Source organism: Falco naumanni, chromosome 7, assembly GCF_017639655.2.
Source record: "Falco naumanni isolate bFalNau1 chromosome 7, bFalNau1.pat, whole genome shotgun sequence".
NCBI lineage: Eukaryota > Metazoa > Chordata > Aves > Falconiformes > Falconidae > Falco > Falco naumanni.
Window position 1 is genome coordinate 11,733,694 of NC_054060.1, and position 22,675 is coordinate 11,756,368.

At 48.5% G+C, this 22,675-nt stretch overlaps 1 protein-coding gene across 3 annotated transcripts; it reads right to left on the bottom strand.

Moving 5' to 3' along the window:
• Positions 1-2,399: 2,399 nt before the first annotated feature.
• On the bottom strand, positions 2,400-22,629 carry DET1 (DET1 partner of COP1 E3 ubiquitin ligase). 3 transcript variants are annotated; one of them, XM_040601681.1, is made up of 5 exons: positions 22,512-22,626; positions 20,642-21,753; positions 17,476-17,666; positions 15,661-15,852; positions 2,400-6,443 (listed from the first exon to the last, which is right to left on the bottom strand). In XM_040601681.1, exons 2-5 carry the CDS (start codon positions 21,722-21,724, stop codon positions 6,350-6,352), a joined length of 1,560 nt encoding a protein of 519 aa, XP_040457615.1. In that variant the 5' UTR covers positions 21,725-21,753; positions 22,512-22,626; the 3' UTR covers positions 2,400-6,349. The 3 variants fall into 3 exon arrangements, with proteins under 3 accessions (XP_040457615.1, XP_040457614.1, XP_040457613.1); XM_040601680.1 differs by lacking the exon at positions 2,400-6,443 and adding an exon at positions 8,942-11,880 and having other exon boundaries at positions 20,642-21,750; positions 22,512-22,629; XM_040601679.1 differs by lacking the exon at positions 2,400-6,443 and adding an exon at positions 8,942-11,880 and having other exon boundaries at positions 22,512-22,625.
• Between the last annotated feature and the right edge of the window lie 46 nt (positions 22,630-22,675).

The following is a 22,675-nucleotide window of genomic DNA, read 5'->3' on the forward strand; positions in this document are numbered from 1 at the left end:
AAGATCTGTTGCAGTGCTTTGTTTTGCCCAAGCTGTAGCTGGCCTGCCAGTGCTATTGGCCAATTGAACGTGCCAGCCCTTCTAAAGGGGCTGGGATCTTGCCAGTTTTGATGCTTCCATCTCTTTGGTCCTGCCTTGTGCACCATGAACTGGATTTTCTGGGGTCCTGGGGAAAGCAAGCAGGGGGTTAGTAGGCCTGAGGAACAATGGAATGCTGCCAGGGAGATTTAAAACACTTAAGTCTTGAACTGTACCTCTGTATGTCCACAGGCAGCATGAGCTTGTCATGGGTCTGTGATGTATTATTGCTGTCCCAGCTCCATCCAGAGAATTTCTGCCAAGGAAATATGTCTGAGGCTCTCTGGAGCATCAAGCAGGGAAGGTAACAGCAGTAACTGACTACAGGATTGATTTCCTGGATGGCAGAGGCACACTGCCTAGCAAAGGGCATGTCCTTGAAATCCATGCTGCCAGAGAAGCCTTGGCTGTACACAGCATATTTTACCTGTAAACAGAGTGTATTTTGGTGCAGCCAGCAATCCTACTGCAAACCCAGAATCTTCCTTTCTATTATTTCTCTTTCTGTCATTCCTCCTTAGTTTCTTAAATTGCATAATTAACTATTCTGTTCCTCTTTAGAGAAAGGGTACCATGGCAACAAGGCAGTGAACCTCCTTCACGGGGCTGAATGGCATACAGCAGGTTTTGAAAGAAATCGGTCTGCTTAGAAGAGCCTCTTGAGTTGCATTTGACAGAAGAGAAGAAAACAAGATTCAGATGAATCCCCTACCTTACTCAACTGTCTGAATTTGAATAGAGGGTAGGTTATCTTAAAGGGAAGTTCCTTGAGCTGTCACAGATTTGACAGTGAGGAAGAGAGGTTTTTCCATAGGTGTTTGACACACTAGAAGAGCTTCCCCCTCGCTCCAGAAATACAGCTGAGCTTCTAGTGACTTCATATTCCTCTTTTTAAGGAGAAGATACCAGGTCTGCTATAAACTACAAAGATTAACTCTCCCAAGTATCTGGGCAGCTAGCTGGGGAAGGCATGAGTGAACACTGAGGTGCCTTACAGCAAGGCTGGACTCATTTCTGTGCCAAGCACAGCGACGAGCCCTGAGAAAGGAGGAGCACCAGCCTGCGCTGGCAGGCTTCTCGGCGATGTACTGTCTAACACGCAGAAAACCAAACACTACCATTCTCTACCACAAGCTGCTCATTGCATCAATGCAGAACTGCCCACATCAGATAAAAATGATAGAACAAATTAAAAAATAAGATTGCAAAGAGATCTGCCGTCCTTCTGAAATTTAGGGAAGAACAGATGGGTGATTCGAGAGTTAGAAAACAAGAATAAACTTTTGTCTTATCCAGACGTAGAATCAAGGCTGTGCCCTTTGTAAAGGCCACTCCTTAACACTTGGTTTCTGAGCATTTGTGAACATTTTATGAAGTCCACTAACGCATTGCCACTGGTTGTACAGCGGGAAGTTTTACCTCCCTGTCTGCCCTGCCTAGCTCTAGTAGTCACCCCTACTTCCTCCAACCGACATCTAATACAGCACTCTCTGAGCTGGACAGAAGAGGCTGACACTATTCTCCGTGGTTCAGCAGCTGGCTCTGTACAGTATGGTGTGGCATTTGTCTTCCAAACCCCCAGCTCCATGTACCCGCCCTGAGCTCTCCAGCACAGTGCTTCAGTTGTGCAGCTCTTCACTGAAGTCCTATTTTCCACCCACCTTTCCTCCTGCCCTGATGGAGCACCCCTAAAGTTATGTCCTAATGACGCTCGGTCTGAGCTGTTTATCCTGCAGCACATCCTGGTCCTCTGGGGCAGTTGTTAGTGAAGTGAGGAAGCACAGCTGCACACAGCAAGCTCTTCCACCTTGTGCAAGGGCTCAGTTGCTCCTTCCTGCACACACTGTACAGTGAAAGAAGTCTAAAAACTCTCTATTGTTGTTCATCTTGCAGGGAATTAACAGACACCAATAGCACTTAATGATTTCCTCACCCTTCAGATGAAACTATTAATTAAGAGCCTGGTTTTAGTCAGTCACTGGTGTTTACCAGTTCTAATTGCTTTTCTTGGCACCTGGGTGGAATGCTGTTTTCTACTGGCTCACATTACTCCTGAGCAGCAATTCGTTTATTTGTCAGTAGCATGGCCACAGCATTAGTGCCCTCACTAGAATCACAGAATGGTTTGGGTTGGAAGGAACCTTAAAGACCATGTAGTTCCAACCCCCTGCCACGGGCAGGGACCCCTCCCACCAGCCCAGGTTGCTCCCAGCCCCGTCCAGCCTGGCCTTGGGCACTGCCAGGGATGGGGCATCCACAGCTGCTGTAGGCAACCTGTGCCAGCGCCTCACCACCCTCACAGTGAAGAATTTCTTCCCAATATCTAATCTAAATCTTCCCTCTTTCAGCTTAAAACCATTACTCCTTGTCCTATCGCTACATGCCCTTGTACAAAGTCCCTCTTTAGGTACATATCCTCTCCCTTTGGGTTTCCCATTGCTTTGGAACATTTTCCTGTCCACTTCCTCCTAACTTTTGATTCCCTGCTTTCAAAGAAGCCACCTTCCATGAACCAAGCTCAGAGAGAGCAAAGCCTCATCCTGGTTCAACCCTGGCCTTTCCGGGGTTTTGCCCTCCATTTTAAAACACCACCTGGACCTTTCTCCATCACACAAGGGGTGAAACACAGTCTTCTGACTTAGAGATAAGATGCTGCCTCAGGTCTGTTTACCCCATAACGAGTGCCACACCACCTTGGGGAGTCAGTCTAACTCAGTTACCCTTCCCTTGGACAGGGATGACACCTGGTGACTTAGAAAAATAGCCCCAGGCTTCTCCCTAATAGTACATTATTCTGCAAAGAGGAATTATTTCCCTATCCCCAGCAACAAGGACTTTCTACCTAGAGCTGCAGCTTTATCTGCTGAATTGGTGATTTACTATTTCTTCTGTGAGCATCTCAGTGACGAGTCAGGCAGCCAATTTTGATCCCTTTGTGAGATTCAATTAAACCGTTAATTAAGTGATGTCAGTGTCCTTTAACAGCTGACTGCATGCACAAGCAAGCAAGAAGGGGACAGACCCTGCAGTGCTAATAAACTGTAGCAGCAGGGGTGGTTTACCGCAGCCCAGCTGCAGCTGTTGGAAACATCTGCCCAGGTTTTGCTGGCTTTTGCTCTGGTGCGGGAATACCTGGCTCAAGATGCGCTCAAAGTGGGTCAGTGAGTAGGTGTTTATAACCCTAAAGCACCCCTCGGGAGCCTTTGAGAAGTAATGGTTCAAGTCAGGTTATGTTTTTGCACTCAGACTTTGGCAGATAATCACAGTTTTGCTTTCATGCCTTGGCGTCCCTGCCTGGCCCCTCTTCTCCCAGCTGCCCCTCCAACCTCAGCCCATGAACTCTCAAACCAAAAAGAGATCAAGGACCCTCAGATCGTTTTTGTGCTTTTCCAATGCTCTCCTCTCTCTAATAGGTACTCAACAGCAGCGGGAACTGCTCAGAAATTTTACTAATGAACTGCCTAATAGCATTCCAAGTTCCTGTGCTGATGGTGAAGCTGGGCTGTGGGGCCCCCTTGGGGAGGTGCAGAGGAGAGCCAGGCCTCAATGCTACTCCCTTTTCTTGACACGACTTGCACCTCCTCTGCTGCACCCTCCAAGCTCCCCCTGCACCAGTGCCACTCCGAAGGGCAGGGTCCTCTCATTCCCCTGCAGTTCATAACTCTCTTCCTACGACCGCATCTACTGAGAGTCGGAGGCTGCGCCCCTGGACCCAAACCTCTCGGCAGCTACAGAGCCCCAACAGCCATCCTTGGGACAGCTGCTCCCGGCAGCAGCTTCACAGAGTGTTTTCCAAAGAAAGTAGGCAGAAGGGAGAAAGCACTGGGTGCTAGGGGCTGAATGCCAAGTAAGGATGCAGGCAACAAAAAGGTGGGTCAGGAAAGAGAGAACATGGGGGAGAAAAAGCAGGAAGAGAAAATACAACATCAAAAAACCCATAAAACTTTCCTAAGGCTAAAACTGCGCAGCTGGTGGTCCAGAGTCAGCACAGATTAGGAAAGGATGTAGGGAAGGGCTCTCCAGAATCAGGCTAGAGGTAGTCTCCTTTGTTGTTCTCCCAGCCGGACCACATCAGAAGCACGGAGTGGCCTTGCTTGGGAGCCCTCCCCACCAGCGTGAACAGCTCTTTGGGGCTTTCCCTTCACCATTGTAAAGAAGGCATGAAGACCATCCCAAAGCTGTATTTAGAAACTGTTCCAAAGCCTCTCCAAGCAGCAATGACAGTGCTCATAAACCTTTCTTCCCTTTCACAGCTGGCTCCAAAATCCCTCCTCTGTGCCTTGCCACTTAATAATTCATTTTGCAAAGCCAAACTAAGCGGGCGTGGCTGGGATTGATGTCCACCGTACCTCCTGGCCACATCACTAAGACTCCAACTTTGGGCCCTTTCTCCCTCTGCTTGCTCCTCTGTGCAGGAGCAGGTCAGGCTTCCCAGCGCACACAGGACTCCAGGTAGCAAGCAAAACCTGGGGCCACAGCCAGGAGAAAGACACATATTTCAACCCCCAGCCCCTTGGCAGGTCCCTAGATAAGGTGGTGAAATAGGACTCTTATCTCTTCATGCACCAGCCTGCAGGCAAACATCTCTGCTCTCCTAATTGCCAGCCACGGCTCTCACACAGCCCCTTGCCAAGAGCTGGATGCTGCCTTTCATTTTGCTCCTGCCAAATCCACAGAAGTAATTTATCAATTTACTGACCAAGTAATCACACTGACCAAGGAATGCAAATGACTGTAGACAGGCCAGCCCTCTGGGCTTCTCTGTAATGCCGACAGCCAGGAAGCAGCCTGCTCCAGTGCTGGGAGAAGCTCTGAACGGATCACATCTCGGTCCTGATCGTAAAATCAGCCCTGTTTATAGAAATCCCTGCAAAAGAAGCAGTACAGCCATCTGGGGAGATCCCCTTCCTAGTGATCCTGCAGCCAAGAGTGCTGTCACCAAGGTGCCAGTGTAAAACTGGGACAAACTCTGCTGGGTCTCAAGAAACCACAGGGCAGAGCTGCTTTCCCCAACCCTTATCAGAGCCAGCAGGTCGGCATCTTCAAATCTGAGCCCTCTCTGGGCAAGAAGCTGGCATGGGCAGAGCCACTCTCGGTGTTTAAGGGGCAAGAGGCAGGACAAGGAGAAACGAACTTGGACTTTGCTGCCTGAAGCCAGATGGGCTGCACTGCACAATCGCGCTGCCAACATAACATTCGTCTACCCTGCTACAGGGGACCTGGTTTGGCTGCCAGCTGCCCTTTCTCCCTTACAAAGAAGGGTTTTACCAGCATTAAGGACTCACCTGTCAGAGCTGAGCCAGTGACCTACCTACACTGCTGCAGGTATCAGCACAGCTAATCTGGACCTTACCCCAACCTCAGGATCAGCCCCTAAAAACCAGGGCAGCAGCAATGAAAACCATCCTTCACGGCCGAAGACGCAAGAGCACACGCTGGCTTGGTGACGGGGGCGATGCCAGTGTTTCAGGAGGGATGTCCCACCCGCGGGGACTCTGCCGTTGCTGCAGTATCCCACAGGATGCAGGTTCAGCCCAGAAGCATTGGTCTGGGCTCCCTGCTGCTTGCTGCAGGAATGCCAGCACCCCTCACCTCTCTAAACTCACCATTTGAACCGTTTTCTCCCCAGAACCGGTCGCTGGCTGCAGCAAGGCCGTTTCCATGCAGGTGGCTGTTTCTCCCCATTGCCGTGGTGACAGTGCTGGGTGCCAGCAGGCCGGAGGCGGCAGGGCTAGGGCCATATCTCCCTGGTGCTCACCAAGGACAGTGGGTACATCTAATCCGACGTTGCTCCATTTTATGCCTTTGAGGAGCACCAAGCAGCTATCGAATGACCAGCTCAGCGGCAGCGAGCAGGCACTCGGAGGGATGTAACACTGCCCGCTGCTCTTATTAACGCCCTAAAAATCATGTCAAACAGCGTCCAGCTGGCTCTGGCAGGGCTCCTCTGCCACCTGCCTGGCTCTCAGCCCTCCGAGCCCCCTCGCGCAGCCAGTCTCAGGCATCCCCTGGCTCCAGCAGCCCCAGGGCTGGGCTGTCCTCCAGCAGGGCTCAGGGTCGGATGTGGATGTCAGCGCTGCCAGCACAGCCTCACCAGCCCCATCCAAGGCAGCTGCTGCCCAGTTCATCAGGCACTGGGATGGAGACAGTGTGCTGGGCCACACAAGTTTCTCTTGTACCACTCTGACTCCTTACCTGAGCCTGTCACAACATACCTGAATGGAGGAAGGACACTGGTAGATGAGAGGACGAACCTGTGCAAGAGCAGCTTTCAGGGGTCACGGTGCACTGCCAGGAGCAGGGGCTCAGTGAGTCCTCCAGGCAAAGCCAGGGCTGCTTCAGCCCATGCTTGGCATGTTGTAAAGCTATTGGGGAGAAAGAGATAGGAGGACAGCCATGGAGAGTGAAAGTAATGTGCTCCTGACTATAAAAGGGCTGAATTCAAACTAGTTCTGTCACCCACAGAAAATAAACTCCTCCAAAGGCTCCAGTTCATTCCTGGACAAAGCAGAATGCAGAAAATGTTGAGGGGTTTGTAGTGTTACCCACAACTTTCTACTGCCTTGTTGCAGTTTCTATAGGATTTTCTTTCACAGTGGCCAAATGTGTTGCTCCTCCTCTAGCAAAGCTCCCCTGGGGGGCACCTCTCCCTGTGGTCCTCCCCCCTTTGGCCTGCCAAGGGCCCTGGGCACCCACCAAGCTTCTCCCTGCCACACTCTAAAAATTTCTTCAAATTTTCAGGTGCACTTGGCACCCTCACACAACCAAGAACTGACAGCAATCACCCCACTAGCAAACTGAAACTGCACCAGCCAGAAGGTACCCTAGGAAAAGGATTTGACTTCCAGGAGGAAAGAAACAAGAGACACTATAAAAAATTACCTCTGTAGAAACGCAGCAAAGCCTGTAGGCTCTTACAGTGTCCTCCACTCCTCGTTAACCAAGCAAGGGACAACATGTTACCCAGGTGCTGCAGCACAGCCCTAAGCAGTTGGGACTAGGGGCACTGTGCCCCTTTTCGGTTCTCCTCACATGTAGGACCACGGTAGTCACTCGTGAGTTACCGGTTTCCAGGCTGCTAGTCTAAAACCAGTATGGTATTTTTATGTCAAAACATCAGGAAAAGAATGTGCAATTCAGGGTTTTTCCCACATCAGTATTTTTCTGAGAATTCATTTTCTTACACAGTAAGTACAGCTCTTCCCTGAGAGAAACAAAGGCAAATCAGACCTTAGCCAGCAAACGGCTCTAGCAGGGGATACTGCTGCCTGATGAGCAGTCAGCCTGGTGGGCAGGTAGTGCCAGGCTGTTACTGCTACAGTGACTGACTTTGCACAGCTCAGCCCACGTCCCCTGCAGCAAGGAAAAAATAAAAATAAAATAAAAGCCCTTTCACCATTCCCTCCTCCTGAGGAGTATTTGGCCAGAAAAGCTTTTACAACCACATGACAAGACAGGGAAGCACAAGGACTCAGACACATCAATGACCTGAAACTCAGAACGCGAGGCAAAAGCAAAACCACAAAATCTTGTCCCGTTGCTTGCACACAGGACCATCTATTTGCTCTGCAGCATGCACCTATCTGATAACAGGTTCCCACAAGGATGAAAGCTGATGGAGGGCCACACATCCCATCGCCATCCAGCCTTTAACATCTCCAGCTTCACCACAGCCCTGAGAGATGCTGCAGGAAAGCAGCAAGACATAGGACATAAACAAGGCAAGCGATTTCTTAAAGCATCAAAAATCTGATTCTTCTGGCTGGATCAAAAGGACCAAGAGAAGCACAACAGACACAAGCACCTGAGCAAAAGAAAGGTCCTATAAGTACACAGAGAACATCAGGGAGCTAAATCAGGGCGAGCCACTCAGGGCTGGAAGGATAATTGAAAGGAGTCTTTAGTAGATACGCCATTAATGGATACACAGGTTTGAATCTAATGGGATTTCTGTGGCTCGCTGTCTAATGTGGTTTAGATAAGAAATACCACAAGTGTCCTGCTTTTAGTACTTTTTTAAAAAAAAATAAAAAAAAAAAAAGGAAAGGCAGCACAAGAAGTAACAAAAGATGGGATTCTGCTGCCAGCCAAACATAGTTTTCGAGTCAAGCATCTCATCGCTTAGTGCCTATCTGAAAAGCCACGGGCTCAAGAGCTCTCCCATACACTCAAGGTCTCCAAAGGAAAGTACCAGAGAACTGCACACACGAAAACGGAGGAAGTGTTCAAAGGAAAGTGGTTTTCACACCCAAGATGCGGACACTTAGAGGAACTAACACAAACAGGGATGCTGCTAGGTTGACAGAGCAGCAGTGGATTGCAAGTGGACCCCAGACTTTGGGAAGGTCCCGTCCACATGTTCTTAGCCACAATGTTTTGCAAAGCTGCGTTATGGTTGGGAGCGGCATGCACTGTAAAAACCCGAGTGCCTCAGCCCAACCTAAAAGCAGTGTACAGGCAATGGCTCTTCTGCCAAGCAAGGTGTGTTCAGTTTTTGCCTCTTGATCATGGGCCACCAGCAGAAAATGGCCACAAGTTTATACAAATATTATAAATAGAATAAAAGAAGAGCCTCTGAATACAAGTTAGGCTAGTAATAATGTACAAAGGGGAAAATGTAACTGAAGGCCAAGAATTCCTCCCCCAGCATTAGCTCATGTAGACAAGAATTTGAGAAATCTGCAGTAACTACAGAAATGTCTCAGGTAGGAACATCCTTGTCCTCCCAAGTGTCAGGAAGAGGCAGTAAACCCACACACAATATGCCTACATAGTCCAAGGCACACCGCTGCCGACTCTTAGCAAAGGGATTCTCATCTGCACCACTAAGAATTTTGGAAGACAAAGAAAATAAATCAGGCTCTTAAAAGCAAATTCTGTTTATTCATTTTCATCTTGTGTTGCTAACAAATCTTCATCCTAACCTAGGAAAAATATCAGGTAGAAAATATCTCCCCTTTCCTCCCACCCTCCCCACCACACACACACTTTTTGTTTCTTAAATAAAAGAATCAAAATTTCAAGCATGAGAGATTTTTCTTTCAATATATTTCTGTAATAAAATTAACTCTGTCGTAGATACAAAATGCAGCAGCCAAGACCAGAGGATCTGCTATGCTACTCCAAGGCAATTAGTACCCAGAATGATCAGTTTGTCTGCAAACAGAATAAGAAAATACTTAGCACTTATCCAGCACTTTTTATCCATGAATCTCAAATTGTTTTACAAAAGCTGAAAATATGTTTTTGGCCTCATTTACAGAGAAGAAAACACCAGCTGGAACAGGAAGAGATTTGCCCCCAGTCACAGAACAATTCAACAGCAGAGCGAAGAACAGATCTCTGGTCTCTCAGCCCCAAGTCCAACAATCCGTGCTATGCTCTCTGCTTCACACAGGACAGCCTGAATCTGGCAAAAGCCCCCAACTGCAGAAATGCTGAAGTAGTTGATATTTTTGCCAATGAAAAAAAGCCTAAATGGAGATCTGACAGCTATTTTAGTAAGCACTGACCTCCCAAAGCTGTGATGCCAAGGAGTAAACCCAGCCTTGAATGGAGCTGCTGAGAGCTTTGGAAAAGAATGAGAAAAAAAAGAAAAAAAAAGAAAAAAAAAAGTCTCATACTGGAAGTGTGAACAAATGTGAGTGGTGCAGAAGGAGGTAAATCCGTGATCTACAATGTGCAAATGATTCTCCACTCGGAGCTCTAGTTGAATGTTTGAGGAACAGATCGCAGGATAAAAACCTAAACCCTTGACAAATAGTGTTATTAGTTGGAGAGGAACCTGGAGCTAAAGCACACACAGCCTGACATCTCCTTTATTAGCAGTCTTCTGACCTGACACTGCTCCTGACAGACCTGAGAAACCAACAGTGCAGTCACCAGGAAAAAAAGGGTGGGGAAATACAACGTCTTACCCTAGAAATATGCTTAGCAAGGCCAGGAGAGAAGTACCACGAGACAGAGAGTAAAGGCTGATTCAAGGACCTCAGAGCACCCTCCACTACGAGGTGCACCATTCATGCTGTAAGCAGGCACCAACACCTCACACAGTTATTTTCCTATGCATTACCATGCAAAATGAATGCACGACTTCAACACTCTTCTTCACAGGCATGAGGCCACAACACATCAGCCACAGCTCATTTTGGTCCAAACAAGACACCCACAGGGTCCTTTAAAGTAGAGGGTCTCCCATGTATAAGCACCAATTTTCTAATGCCCCCCTCCGTGTCTTCTACAGGAATGGGACAACAGCAAGCTCCAGCTTCTGACAGATCACCTCGCAGTGCTGGGATGGTTGCGCTGCCCGGCAGCACACAGTCATAAACCAGCCTGTGTGCAGAAAAACCCAAATATTGGCCTACAACCAAAACCTCCATCTTCAAGAGAAAAGAGCAGGCCGGCATCCTCACTAGCCCACACTGGCAGGTAATATTACACCCAGGAGCTTATTTTGTCAGCAGCATAAACACCGCAGTGGTCCAGTCAGCATCGACACACCAGCCAGCCGGGCTTTGAAGCCCGGGAATATCGAATCGGGTTCTCACAGAGAACAGCACATCAAACAGGGATAGGTAAGCAACCTAAGTCAACCAGCTCATCTCCCAACTGCAAATCTGCAGCAACGCACACAAATTCAGGCCTCCTCCCCCCTTTCTGGGCAAACCCAAATGCTACTAATTCTCCGTGCTTGTACTCCAACCCACAGGAAGGTGCCAGCAGCTGGGTCTCCCTTCCCCTCAGCAGCAGAACCTACAGAAGGCCGTGAGGGTTCACCCCCATGCTGCAGAAAAGTCCTTCCAATGTGAGCAAGGAGCCAGTGTGTGCTCCCCACTCCCCTCCCAGCCATCCGTCTTCCTTCTGTGCCCACCTCCTCGTGCATTAAAGACACAACCAGCTGCCCCACCTCTCTGGGGCACTTTTCACTTAGGAGCTTTTACAGATATTAAGGCACAAAGATTAAGTGACTTGCATAAGAGTCAGGAACACACCTCACGTCTCCCAATTGCAGTGATTTCTCACACCTTTTTTCCCTGACCTCTTGCATATTAAAATCACATGAGTAGATTGCATGGATGAGAACGGGATTTCATTTCCCTAGTAATACCGAAGATACAAACACAGGTAGCTGTATTTCTAAGCCCTCCCCTTGGCTACTATACATTCCCTCTATGACAGGCTGTTTGTCTCAACAAGGTAGGAGAGCACCAGCGCAGAAGGGAACACTCCACAATGTGTTGCAATGCTCCATCTTTGCCATCCTAAGACCTACAACAGGAGAGAAAACAGACATGTCTCTGGGAAACCAGGAAAGGAACCTCAGCTACACTTTGTTCATCAACTGGAACAGGGAACAGCAGCAGCGCTTAATGCAGCAGGACCTCTGCAGTAGACACAGGGTCAGAAGAAATATTCACATGCCTAACTTGAGCGGTTCGGCTTTCCACAGCTGGGGGCCGTGTGAGATGCCAACTGGTAGGAGCTCCCAGGTCAGGTTTCTTGACATGACTGACGGTTTGGTTTCCTAGAAGGCGTGAGTGTTTGGCTTTGGTGTGTCTGTGGCAGAGGCCCAGACCCAAGGAGAGCAGCCGCTCCAGCTATGCGTCGTACTACGTGCAGCTGTGCCTCATGTGGAAGTTAACCACGTACTCTGCGTTAGTGCGCTGCACCGAGATGGCAAAGGGCTCAAAGGGGTGGAAGGTGAACGCAACCAGGCGTCGCACTGTGTGGTTGATGGGTCGCCCCAGGAGTCCCGCCTGGATCTCAAACTTCAGGAGGCCAGAATCACGAGCGTAAAATCTGAAAGGAAGAGAAAGTCAATTATGGCTGTTCCCAACTATGACTTTGCCGTCTGGGCTCTTCACACACAGAGACAAGTGCCCTTCTCAATCCCTGGTACTCCCTCAGGGGCATGAGGTCCTCAGCTGGCTGTCTGGCTCTTCGTCATACAGGAAAGTCCCTCCTGGGGCAGCTAGTTTTCCACTGTCTAGAAAAGCTTGACTTCATTTTAGTATCATCAACGAGAGAACTCTGCCTGTCATTTGGTGGATGTAGCTGACTTTGCAAGAGGGAATAAGTTTCATCCAGACTCCACCTGTGCTGGCTCTCCATCCTCTCTTAATGCAAGCTGCTCCCCTTGATCCCTAAGGCTGATATACTGTACAGAACTGAGCTCACTTCCCTCGGCAACGGCCGTCACTCCAAGCATAAGGCCACTCCTTCCCACTCCTGGTGCTGCCAGGTAGGCTTCACACTGCTGCTGTTGTGCCTCACTACAGCCCCATTCAGTCAAGGAAGGTGAACAGTTCAACCCAGTTCTGCTCAAGGGTGCCAAGTTGTGCTTTAAAGCTCAAGCAAGGCTTTGCAGTTCCTTTTAGATTTGCATCAAAAAAGCGTTAACAAGACAGGCTGGGCTGGAAGTACCTGGTGGATTGCGTTCAACAATTACAGCAAGGTCAGAGCTCAAGGGAAACCTTGCGTCTTTCTACTGTCACCCACAAACCTGCCTGTGGGTCAAGCTCATTTGTGTCTCCAAACAGGTGAGCTCTGGAACACAGCTTCAGCACAAAGCAAACATTGCCAAGGGGATGAGGCCAACAGCACTGAAGAGACAGGCAAGTCTAGAAAGCCTTTTGCTTCCTGAACCTTCTCTGCATACCCTGTGTACCACAGCCCAGGTAACACCACCCAGGACATAAGCCCAGGCAATGCCACTGCCCTGTGCTGCTGTGGGAACAGAGGACCCTGTGATGACCCCACCCTCCCCAAGACTTCGATGGTGGAGGTTTCTGGATGTGGTACCTTCACAAAGCAGCTGGGCTCTAACTCAAGTCCTCATCCTCAGGTTGTCTCAGTTCGTGAAGACCATTTTCTCTGCTCTTTCAGTTTCGGGCACAGAATTGCCATTTTGCCTCCCAGCTGTTTCCTTTTCCACCATTACTTAGTACATATGTGTATTTTGCATTTTCCTCTGGTTTTAACTCGGAGAATGCTTTTAATCTCAAAGCACATTTCCCCCCGCCAGCAATACAATGCACTCAGCTCTCAGCCTGGAAGAACGGGTGATGACAGACACAGGCGATGCTGTTTCAGGAGCAGACACACTCCACATTTTAACAACACAGCCTATTGAGAACCTCATGTTCTTCCTGGAGGGCCACTCTCCTCTCCCTTCCCCTGAATCAAAGTGCTAGCCAGCCCTGCCTGAAAATTGCACACAAGAACCCAGGAAGAGAATCACAATCTTGGTATTTGGTTTTTCAAAAAGCCCTTTTCCTCCTACACAAGGCTGGGTATGCAGAGGGTCATTCTTTAAGTAAAGCACAGTCCCCCGTCTGCTCCTCTCTCTCCCCAATTCACAATAATTTACTACTCAAGATGAAGCTCCCTGTAATCTCAAAGATGTGCTCAGTTTGGTATTTTAAAATGTATTTTTAAAAGTGCTCTGCAATCAGAAGCCATTTCCATGGGCTCTCACTCTGGGGATAAATTAGGCGCTGCAATATAAAATTGTATGTCAACAGAAACAGCAAGACCAGCCTTTTCAAACCGTACAAAAATGGAAGATTTATCTGCAGACCAATTTTTTGGTTAAATGGCTCCTTATTAGCCATCTAGATGGATTTTAGAGACCTCCCACTATAGGGAAGGCTGTGTTAGAGCCTCTTCCTCACAAGTGCCATCATTTCACCTAGTAAATACCTCTTCAAGCCTCCTCAAAAGATACTGGAAGACGGCAGTGATAGGGAAACTAAAATACTTCCCGCCCGAGAGCAACCAACCTCTAGTCTCTCAAGTGGAGTTGAAAGTTGAACCTTCTGGGATGCAGAAAGGCACTAAGGGTTAAAAGGACACAGTGCACAGAGGCACTGAAACCAATGTGTCAAAGGTATGGAGGCCTTCCTATCTCCCACGTCATGCCAGGAAATTGCACACAGATTATAACACCCTTAGCTGCTGAAGGGTTTTGCACTCCAAACAATTATAGGACTTACATTACAAATCCTGTGGCCCCTTATTTCCAAGCCCTCTAACCACAACAGGCAGCGGCATTATTTTATTAATCCCTTTGTTTTGCATATGAGAAACACAGCAGTACTATTTCAGCTACTGAATGGTTAAGGTCAGTGCCTTGCCTTCTGCTTACTTTCCAAAATCCAGGAGCCCCACTGCTCTGAGGCCCTATTCAAGTCCTAATTGACTCTGCACAGCTTTGAGCTTTTAAAGCTCTGGCTCTGAAATGCCGGTTTGCTCAGGGGAGGGAGGGAAGGTGGCACTTCGCTTTGTTTACTACAAAGACTTAACCTCAGCAAATGACTGCGGTTTTGCTCCCTTTTGTCTGCAGGATCCATACGCAGGTTGGCGCTGGCAAACAACTGCCGCCCTGCGAGCTTTCCCAACGTCAGGCATGACAAGGGGGAAAGGGCAGGCTATTCTCTGCAGATAACATGGGAGCTGGAGATCAAACCAAATCATACAGGCAGAAAAATCAATTAAATATACATAATTTGGGAACCGAGAGCGCAGGAATAATCAGAGGTTCCCCACCACCTGAGTCAGGGCCAGGAAAGGCATGAAACCATTTTCCAAGAATGCACTGATGAAAATAAAGTTGGGAAACCAGCCAGAACGGTCTCCCTAGGCTGCCTGAGCCCCCAACATGTGTGGAGCCACTAAACAAAACACTTAGGCATTGAAGGCTCTCTTTGTTTTCAGAGCATAGGTTTGCTTTTGCAGTACTGTAAGTGGAAAGCCTATTCTGCCTGGAGAACTCAGCCTCTCTGAGTCTTTCAGGATGGAGATGTTGGATTCTTAACTGCTACTACTTGCAGCCATGGCTGCGGCTAACAAAAAGAAAGAAATAGTCCTGGTGTTTCCGCAAGAAGCATTGCAAACCTCCTTATTCCCAAGCTTGGACTTACTCCTTCTGGCAACACTGAAGACTCAGACAGAGTCTCAGAAGAGGCACAGAATGGCCCTTACGCATGACTAAAACTCCTACTACAGAAACAAATTCCCTACAGGTCACAGAAAGAAGGGGGCTATGAAGAGAAGTACAGCTCCCAGGGTAAGAACTGTAAACAATGAAAGTCTGAAAACAGCTAAATCGATACCACAAGCATTCTGAATACCACCCAACCCAGCTGCTATTTTATTCACAGGACAAACCAGATCATCCTCGCCAGCTAAACCCACGTGCTCAAAAGGGATCCTCCCAGCACAGGGAAACAGGCATCCAGAACCATATCACTCTGCAGCCCAAACAGGACGACAGGACTGCAAGAAGAGGAAGAGGAACAACAGCATTCATGTGGAAAAGACTCAGGCTTCACTTCCCCAGGGCAGCTCAGCGAGAAGACCTGAAGAGCCCTCCCACACATACAAGATAAAACAGTTACCGCAAGAAGAGAGGCCAAGCTTTGTGGGACTGCTGAAACAGACTGTCTGGTGAAAGGATGTTATAAAAGAAAGGCCTTAATCTACTCCCTTTTCTGCACATTTGATGCCACATGGGAGAGTGGATTTAGAGCTACTCTCGCACTGCTCTCCTCACATACAGCTCCTTGGCCTGTTTCATACCTTATAGGGTGATCACCGCAGGTCTTGGGCCGCTCCATGACTGACACCCACTTGTCATCATAGCTGAAAAGGGAGAGGTCGAGGTACGGGCTGCCACTGTACGACTGGGCGCTGATCGGGAGCTGGCCCAGCAGCCTCCGCACGGCCTCCGTGTGCCCTCCATACTTGGCATTCACAATAGTGTCTTTGAACCTGCAGCAAGCCAAGAAACAGGTTTTACTCACAAAGGCCACAGGTGAACAGCACAGCTTGAATAAAGTAAGGAGTAAAACAGATAGGGAAAGAAAAACAGCAGCAGTGTAAGAACTAAACCAGCTCATTTCCAAAGGTGTATCACAGTGATTCAAGCACCAGCCAGTTCTGGTGACCTTTTTATCCTCCCTCGTCATTACAGTTTCTGCTCTGAAAGTCCAAACTGACAGAAGGACAAGACCGTGCCTACCCACAAGGTCTGGCCCCAGCTGCTCTGCAGTACAGGAAATGAACAGGATCAGAAACAGGGAGAGGTGGATTAGCAGTTTATCAATCAATCCAAGTTTTACCATGAAGCCTGGAAACAACACACGCAAAAGCCAGAGGGTTTCACAATTAACAACTGAGCCCTTAATGCTGACTTGAGAATCCCCTGCTCTCTGGCTGCTATGTTTTAAATGCATACAGGGAGAAACCTTAGATGAGGAAGAACCTTGATGAGAAGCCTAAAGCTCTTCAGAAACTATAGTGAGCTGAAAGTTTTTCCTGGTGGAGAGATTAACACAGGCTAGATTTCCCTTTCCAAGTAAAATTTGAGCTTTCCATGCACAAGAACAGTCAGATCAGCTGCATGGATCATACATCACGGAGGGTAAAACATTTCCACTTGGCCAGAAACACTCAGCCAGCTCACTGGAATTATGCTTTGTTAGTTTGCTACGGAAGTTAAACACTCCTGTTGCAGGCCCTTATAGCCAAGGGGATGAAAAGATTCTCTTCCCTAAGACAAGGCAGGAGTTCTTCAGGTGTCCATGGTGAGCTCTCATTCTCTCACACACTAAGCATTATGGATTTCCTGACAGGCAGTTCTAGAAAGTTACAGTCAAGCTTCCTCTTACTTATGGGATGTCAACCTAAAATCAACAGCGCTTCATGCCCATAAGTGATTGCCAAGTACTTTGGATGATGGGAAACAAGTCACTGGAAGAATAAAAACACCCAGAGTCACATAAAAATATATTCCAAGAGAAATAACGCACTCTGCATCATTAAAACCACATTCTACTGTTAAAGCACATTCTAGAAACCCAGGTTATTTTGCTATTTTGCCCAGATTTCACAATACGTCTACAGATGAGCTTCCTTTCTCCTAGGCAGTTTGATGAGAACCACAAGCTTGCGACTGGTGTTGGAGATAATGCTACAGAACACAGCTTGAGACACGCTAAATTCAGAGAACACCACTTGGCAAAATATGTCCAATTAGATGACCAATCTTATCTTCAGGGACCTAAGCTACTGGGCAGTAACACTCCAATAACCTCCAGAAGAGTTACTGCTCAAGGACAGCCAGAAACATCTTTCCCTCAAAATTTCTCTTCCTTCTTCTAAGCACTGGATTGCCACTGCTTTGTTCCTTCCTGTAACAAGACAGATGCCACAGAATATAAAATCATATGCACGGGGCTGCAAGATGAACTACGTACAAGCCAGACCCTTGCATCACCCAGCAACTAAAGGAACTGTTTTTTTCAGGGTTGCCATTGTTATTTGATACTAGCCTTCAGCTGATGGGGGTGAGCGTGTGTCTATACGGTATAAAGCATGCTCCGAATGGCTCACCGGCGCTGGATCTGCCTGGCAAAGTTGTTGCTGGAAGCTGAGCAGGGGAACTGGACCGCCTCACTGTGCAGGGTGGCATTCCTGAAGAGGTCACAGAAGTTCTCAAACAGTTCCAGCAGCTCATCAGATGTATTCTCGAATACAGCAATAACCTCTGTGGTCACCATGTTGTACACAACAAAAAATGAAGGCTGGGGAGAGAGACAGAGGCAGCGGTTACCCAGGAGAGTATAGGTGGAGAAGCTGTCCCTTCCTTCTCCTCACATGACACTGCAGACCCTATCCAAATTTCCCTGCAGTGCAGGAGAATCGCACATGCTCACACTAATCCATTCTGCTATTCAAATGCTTCAACAGGTACCAAATTATCCACCTCTATAATGTTATTATTTATGAAAAATAACTTAACGGGCTTCCAATTTTTCAGCTCAAACTCTATGTCAGTATTTCTGTTTTCCTCTCTGCCCTCCACCAAATCCAAAACGCTTTCTAAAATGCCAAATTTAATTTCCATTCCTGCTGACAAAATCATTTTAAATCCAGTGCTAGCTGGCCACAAATTATTTTTCCCTTTGCATAGAGATATTTTTTCCCCCCTTCTTAATATTTCCATCACACAGAGATGAGTCTTTTTACTGTACTGTGCATATACCACTGCCCACAAAAAGTTGTGCCCTCCAGGCACCCTGCCAGCACAGAAATGAAAATATGAAAGACATTAATGATTTCTTTTTAATGCCAACATTCTTGTGCACGAAGGCCCAGGTACCATGCTGTGGATTGGCAATGGCAGTGTTTCATGGCATGAACAAGCAAGAAATCAGGAAAAAGGTGACATTGTGTCAGTGCAGCCACACCAAAGGGAGATGATGCTCCCATCCCATTGGGAAAGGACAGGCTTAATCCTTGGTCATCAAAGGTAGCTTTTGTTAGACAGGAGTGCTAACAACCCAGCACCCCAAAGTAAGAACCCGTCCTTACTTCAAAGGTAACTAATTCCCATGATATATGTACATATCTGGTTAAATCTTCTGTCATAAAGATAATTTCTAAATGCTTCACCTCCCGCTCCCAAACGATGCTCAGGGATCACAGCAGGCACTCTGCCCAACCCACCCGCCTGCAAATATCACAAGGCTTGTTTGTTTTACAGCCCCAAAATAAATGTGATAATACGATCCAGCCCCCACATGTCAAAATGAAGCGCGCTAGATGAGGTTACTCACTAGACTACCGCCTAAGGAAAGGGAAGCCCTTCTGAAACACAGGGTGGGAGCAGAGAGAAAATAAGAAGAGACAGCAGAAGGAAAAGCTATTTACATCACTGAAGATTGTAGGGAGTATCCTCCCAACCTTAAATATAAAAGTTCCACTGCCAGTTTAACACACAGACACATCTACAGGATGCCCCTGACCAGAGAAACTACCCTCACTGCTTTTTAGCAGCACCTGCAACACAGGCAAAACATCACAGCATGGGTGGCAGAAGTCGAGTGTCACAGAAATCACGCAGCAAAGCTGTCAAGTCTATCAACACAAGCCTAGAACAAGAACAAACCCCAAGCTACATACACACCACAGAAAATTGTGAAGGATTCAGTGCAGACCATGACAATACACAAGCAACCCACAAGCACGAACATCCTCAACTCTCTTGGCAGAGAAGCCAGAGAGAAGAGAGGAGCCTGAAATTGGATGAAATCTCACATCTCTCTCTGATAGATGAAAAAAAATGGGACCTTTAGGTATTTTGTGAAACAAGGTTTCTTCAGGAAGCCCTAACACAAAGCCTACATTCAGGCAGGTGTGTGGAGACTGCTCTACATCTGGAATTATCTCCTGAAAGAACTGGAAATTAGATGCTTTTTCTCCAGCATAAAACACGCTGCCTGAGGAACACCGCAAACAACCACAACCTACATCTTACAGTAACCCTGGGGCGAAGAGAGTCAAGAGCGCGCTGCAGCAAAGCAGGCACAAAAGCCTTGGTAACCACAGCAGAGAGGGAGCTGAGCCTAACACAAACACTTATATCGAGGTCAGAAGCACCATTCCAGATACCAGCCAACAAGCAAAATGCTGCAGGCCATTTCCACAAAGCTTTAATATTTTTGAGACAGCCACTCAGTTTTACACAAATAGATAAAATGCATTAGATTAAGCCTTACCTACTCCCTCCCAAAGCAACTCCACCAAACAACCACAACGTAAGAGAACGATAAAATCAACAAGTCATCTTCCAGAAAGAATTAAGACTAAGGCAACATGCAAAGAACTACTGTCTATTTCTTCTACGATCTAAGTCCTGGATCTAGCAAACACAGGGAGGAAGAAAAAGAAAAGCAAACATCTGGAGAATAACCAGATCCGGAGATTTATTACAAATTCTTGCTAAATACTTTCAACAGAAAAAAAACCACAAGTGGGTTAAAGGAACAGAACAGGTTAAAAAAAAAATCCTTCTCAGTTTCACAGAGCTCAAAACCTGACCACCACCCTAACAGTAGTGAAAAGATATGATCAACCTGCAGAATGGTGAAATGTCTGGAGGAACCCAGCACTGACTAGGCTACATTTGCTCTAATTCAACTTCTTTAGTACTATAACGAAAGTAGAAGCAATTGGCACATTAGCTAGATCTAGGAGCTGCTACTCTAATTTGGAGAGATCATAAATAGTATCTCTCATTGCACCTTGAAAGAGTAAGTACGTAGGTAGAACAGAAAAGGTAATTCTACCAGGGACAAATGAAGGCTATTATATATGAAAAATATGCTTGATGATACATGAGAAATGGGAGAGACTACCTAAGTGTACTATATGAAATACCAGAAAAAAAAAAAAAAAAACCAGCTGGGAATTTGAGTGGGGAAGAGGGTTGTACAACATCTATGAGCATGGGCAACAACCTTGGGAGAAAGGGGACTCAGTAACCATGTCAGATCTTTTCTCTCTTATTTTCAGTTGAGATGGAAGTGATGAAATTATGAGAGCAAAAGACACAAAAGTTATTCAGTATCAGAGGCATCAAATATTCACACAAGAATGAAGTACCAGGGTTCCTAAACATCACTCACAGGGTCAGCTAAGAATCGCAGCTCACAGCATTGCACCTGCTTGAGCACTTGCCCCAAAGCAATGAGCAGCCTGAGGAGGCAGGCAGTACCTGGGAAGGATCCGTGACCCGCAGTGTGACCACATCTTCGCTAGTGTATTTGATAAACAGATGGTTTTCATCCAGAAGCTGCATCTTCCACATGCGGAGCTGCCTTAACTGATCAAAGTACTGGAAGAACCTTCTTTTTGCTATAGCGCTTCCATCCTGCTCGGCCCTTCTCCACAGGTACACCAGCAGCCTGTGCTTCAAAGAGTTTATGAAGGGCTCTTTGTAGGGGTTGGCCATCCCTGTCTGAGTATCCCGCTGCACCTCAGGATACACCGCAGACAGAGTCAGGAGATCGTCCTCATAGCAGAAGCGGCCGATAGTCCGTACATCAATGAATGTACCCTCAGGTGTTACCTGAAAGACGTGAATAGTCTGCTGCTGCACAGAGAGAATGGCCAAGATATTCTTATAGAGGTACAGCCCCTGGTTGTGAGACAGAATGACTTTGTCACATTTGAAAGTCCGTGTGTCACAAAGTCTACCTGTGTGGAGGTCTATGATATGCAAGGAATAATCCTCCAAGGGGGACCGGGGATTAGGCGTTACCGACTCACTGTTGCGGTAAACCTCGAAGAAGGGAGGATGAGGCTCCTCGGGCAGGTACGCGGCAGAGCCGACAATCACGTATCGACAGTCATCAGTGAACAAGCTGCACTCCCGGTTCAAGTGCTCCCCATTGGAGGCCACATTGGTGATATGGAGCAGGACAAAGAAGCGTTCAAAGAGCCGCCCCCGGATGTTGACAGATCTTTGGTCATTGCCGTTGGCCAGGATCTCTCCCTCATAGCCTTGCAGGAGGTCTTCCGCCGCCTGGCAGCCTTGATACTCGTAGATCTCCAGAGAGGTCTGGTCAGAGGAGAAGGCAATGAAGTAGCGACCGTCAGGGGAGAACTTGCGCAAGAAGCAGGGTGGCTTCTCCACATTGACCACAGTGAAGTTGGGGAAGACATTCTGGTGGAAGACGCGGACTTGGTGCCAGTGGGTGCCGGCTTTGCCTGAGCTGATCCGGCGGCGCTCCAGGCGGTGGATGACATTCTGGTTCTGGATGCGGCGAGGCCTGATTGTGGGGGCGTCATGGTCCATGGTCAGAACTCTACTTCATCTTCACCCTGCTAGGGAGAGAGCGTACATGTGCCCTGGAACTACTCCAAGGTGGGGGTAGAACTCAGAGTACTGGGGAACCTGCTTGCATGGATGGTGTGAGAGAAAGCCCCACAGCACCCAGGGTGGGGGGTGGCTGAAAGGTGCGGACTTGTTTTTGGAATGGGGAAGGTGCCACTGGACACTGGGAGAAGGTGGTGAAACTAGGAAGGAGACCTCAGTGGGAGATACCAGAGGAAATGGAGGGAGCCCAGAGATAACCCCAGTGCACTGAGGGGTTATAGTATCTGCAGGTCTGTCTGATGAACAGGGAGACACAGAAGGTTCTGGGAGGGGACGGAGGGAGCCAGGAGGGCAGACACAGGTGGGCACCAAGGGAGTGGAGGGAGGCCAGGGAGCCGAGGATAAGCCGCAGACCTGCTCGCTGACAGGTACAAAGGGGCAGCCTGGAGAGAACGGAGGGAGCTGGGGGCGGGGGGGCACAGGAGGGGTCACCGGGAGGCGTACGGGCCTGCCTGCCGAGGGAGGCGCAGGGAGCCCCGGTTCCCCGGGAGCTGTGAAAGGGCTCGGAGCTCCAGGGGAAGCCATGGGGAAGCTGTGGGCCCGCCTGCCGATGGGAACGGGCTCCCAGCTGCTCTCCCGCTGGTCTGGGGGGTGAGGGGACACGGGGGAACCAGGGATCGCGGTGACCCCCTGACCGGGCAAGGACTCGGGGAGGCCGCGCGGCGGGGCCGGGAGCGGGGCGGGAGGAGGCCACAGCTTCGCTCACCGCCCGGGCCCGCCGCTGGGTCCCACCGCCGCCGATCACTCTATGGCCGCCGCCATCTTTCCGCCACCACACGACGACGCACCGCGACGGCGGCGGCGAGAGGGCGTTACCGCCACACTTCCGCTTCCGGCCGCCGGGCCAGGGAGGCGGCCCGGGCCGGGCCA

Excerpts from the sequence above, each read along its gene's own strand:
- DET1 (XM_040601680.1), bottom strand. The coding sequence starts at position 21,724 with ATGGACCATGACGCCCCCACAATCAGGCCTCGCCGCATCCAGAACCAG. Across the intron at positions 15,853-17,475 it reads GCCAGGCAGATCCAGCGCCG|GTTCAAAGACACTATTGTGA; the intron begins GTGAGCCATTCG and ends GGCTTGCTGCAG. Across the intron at positions 11,881-15,660 it reads TGCGGTGATCACCCTATAAG|ATTTTACGCTCGTGATTCTG; the intron begins GTATGAAACAGG and ends TCTTCCTTTCAG.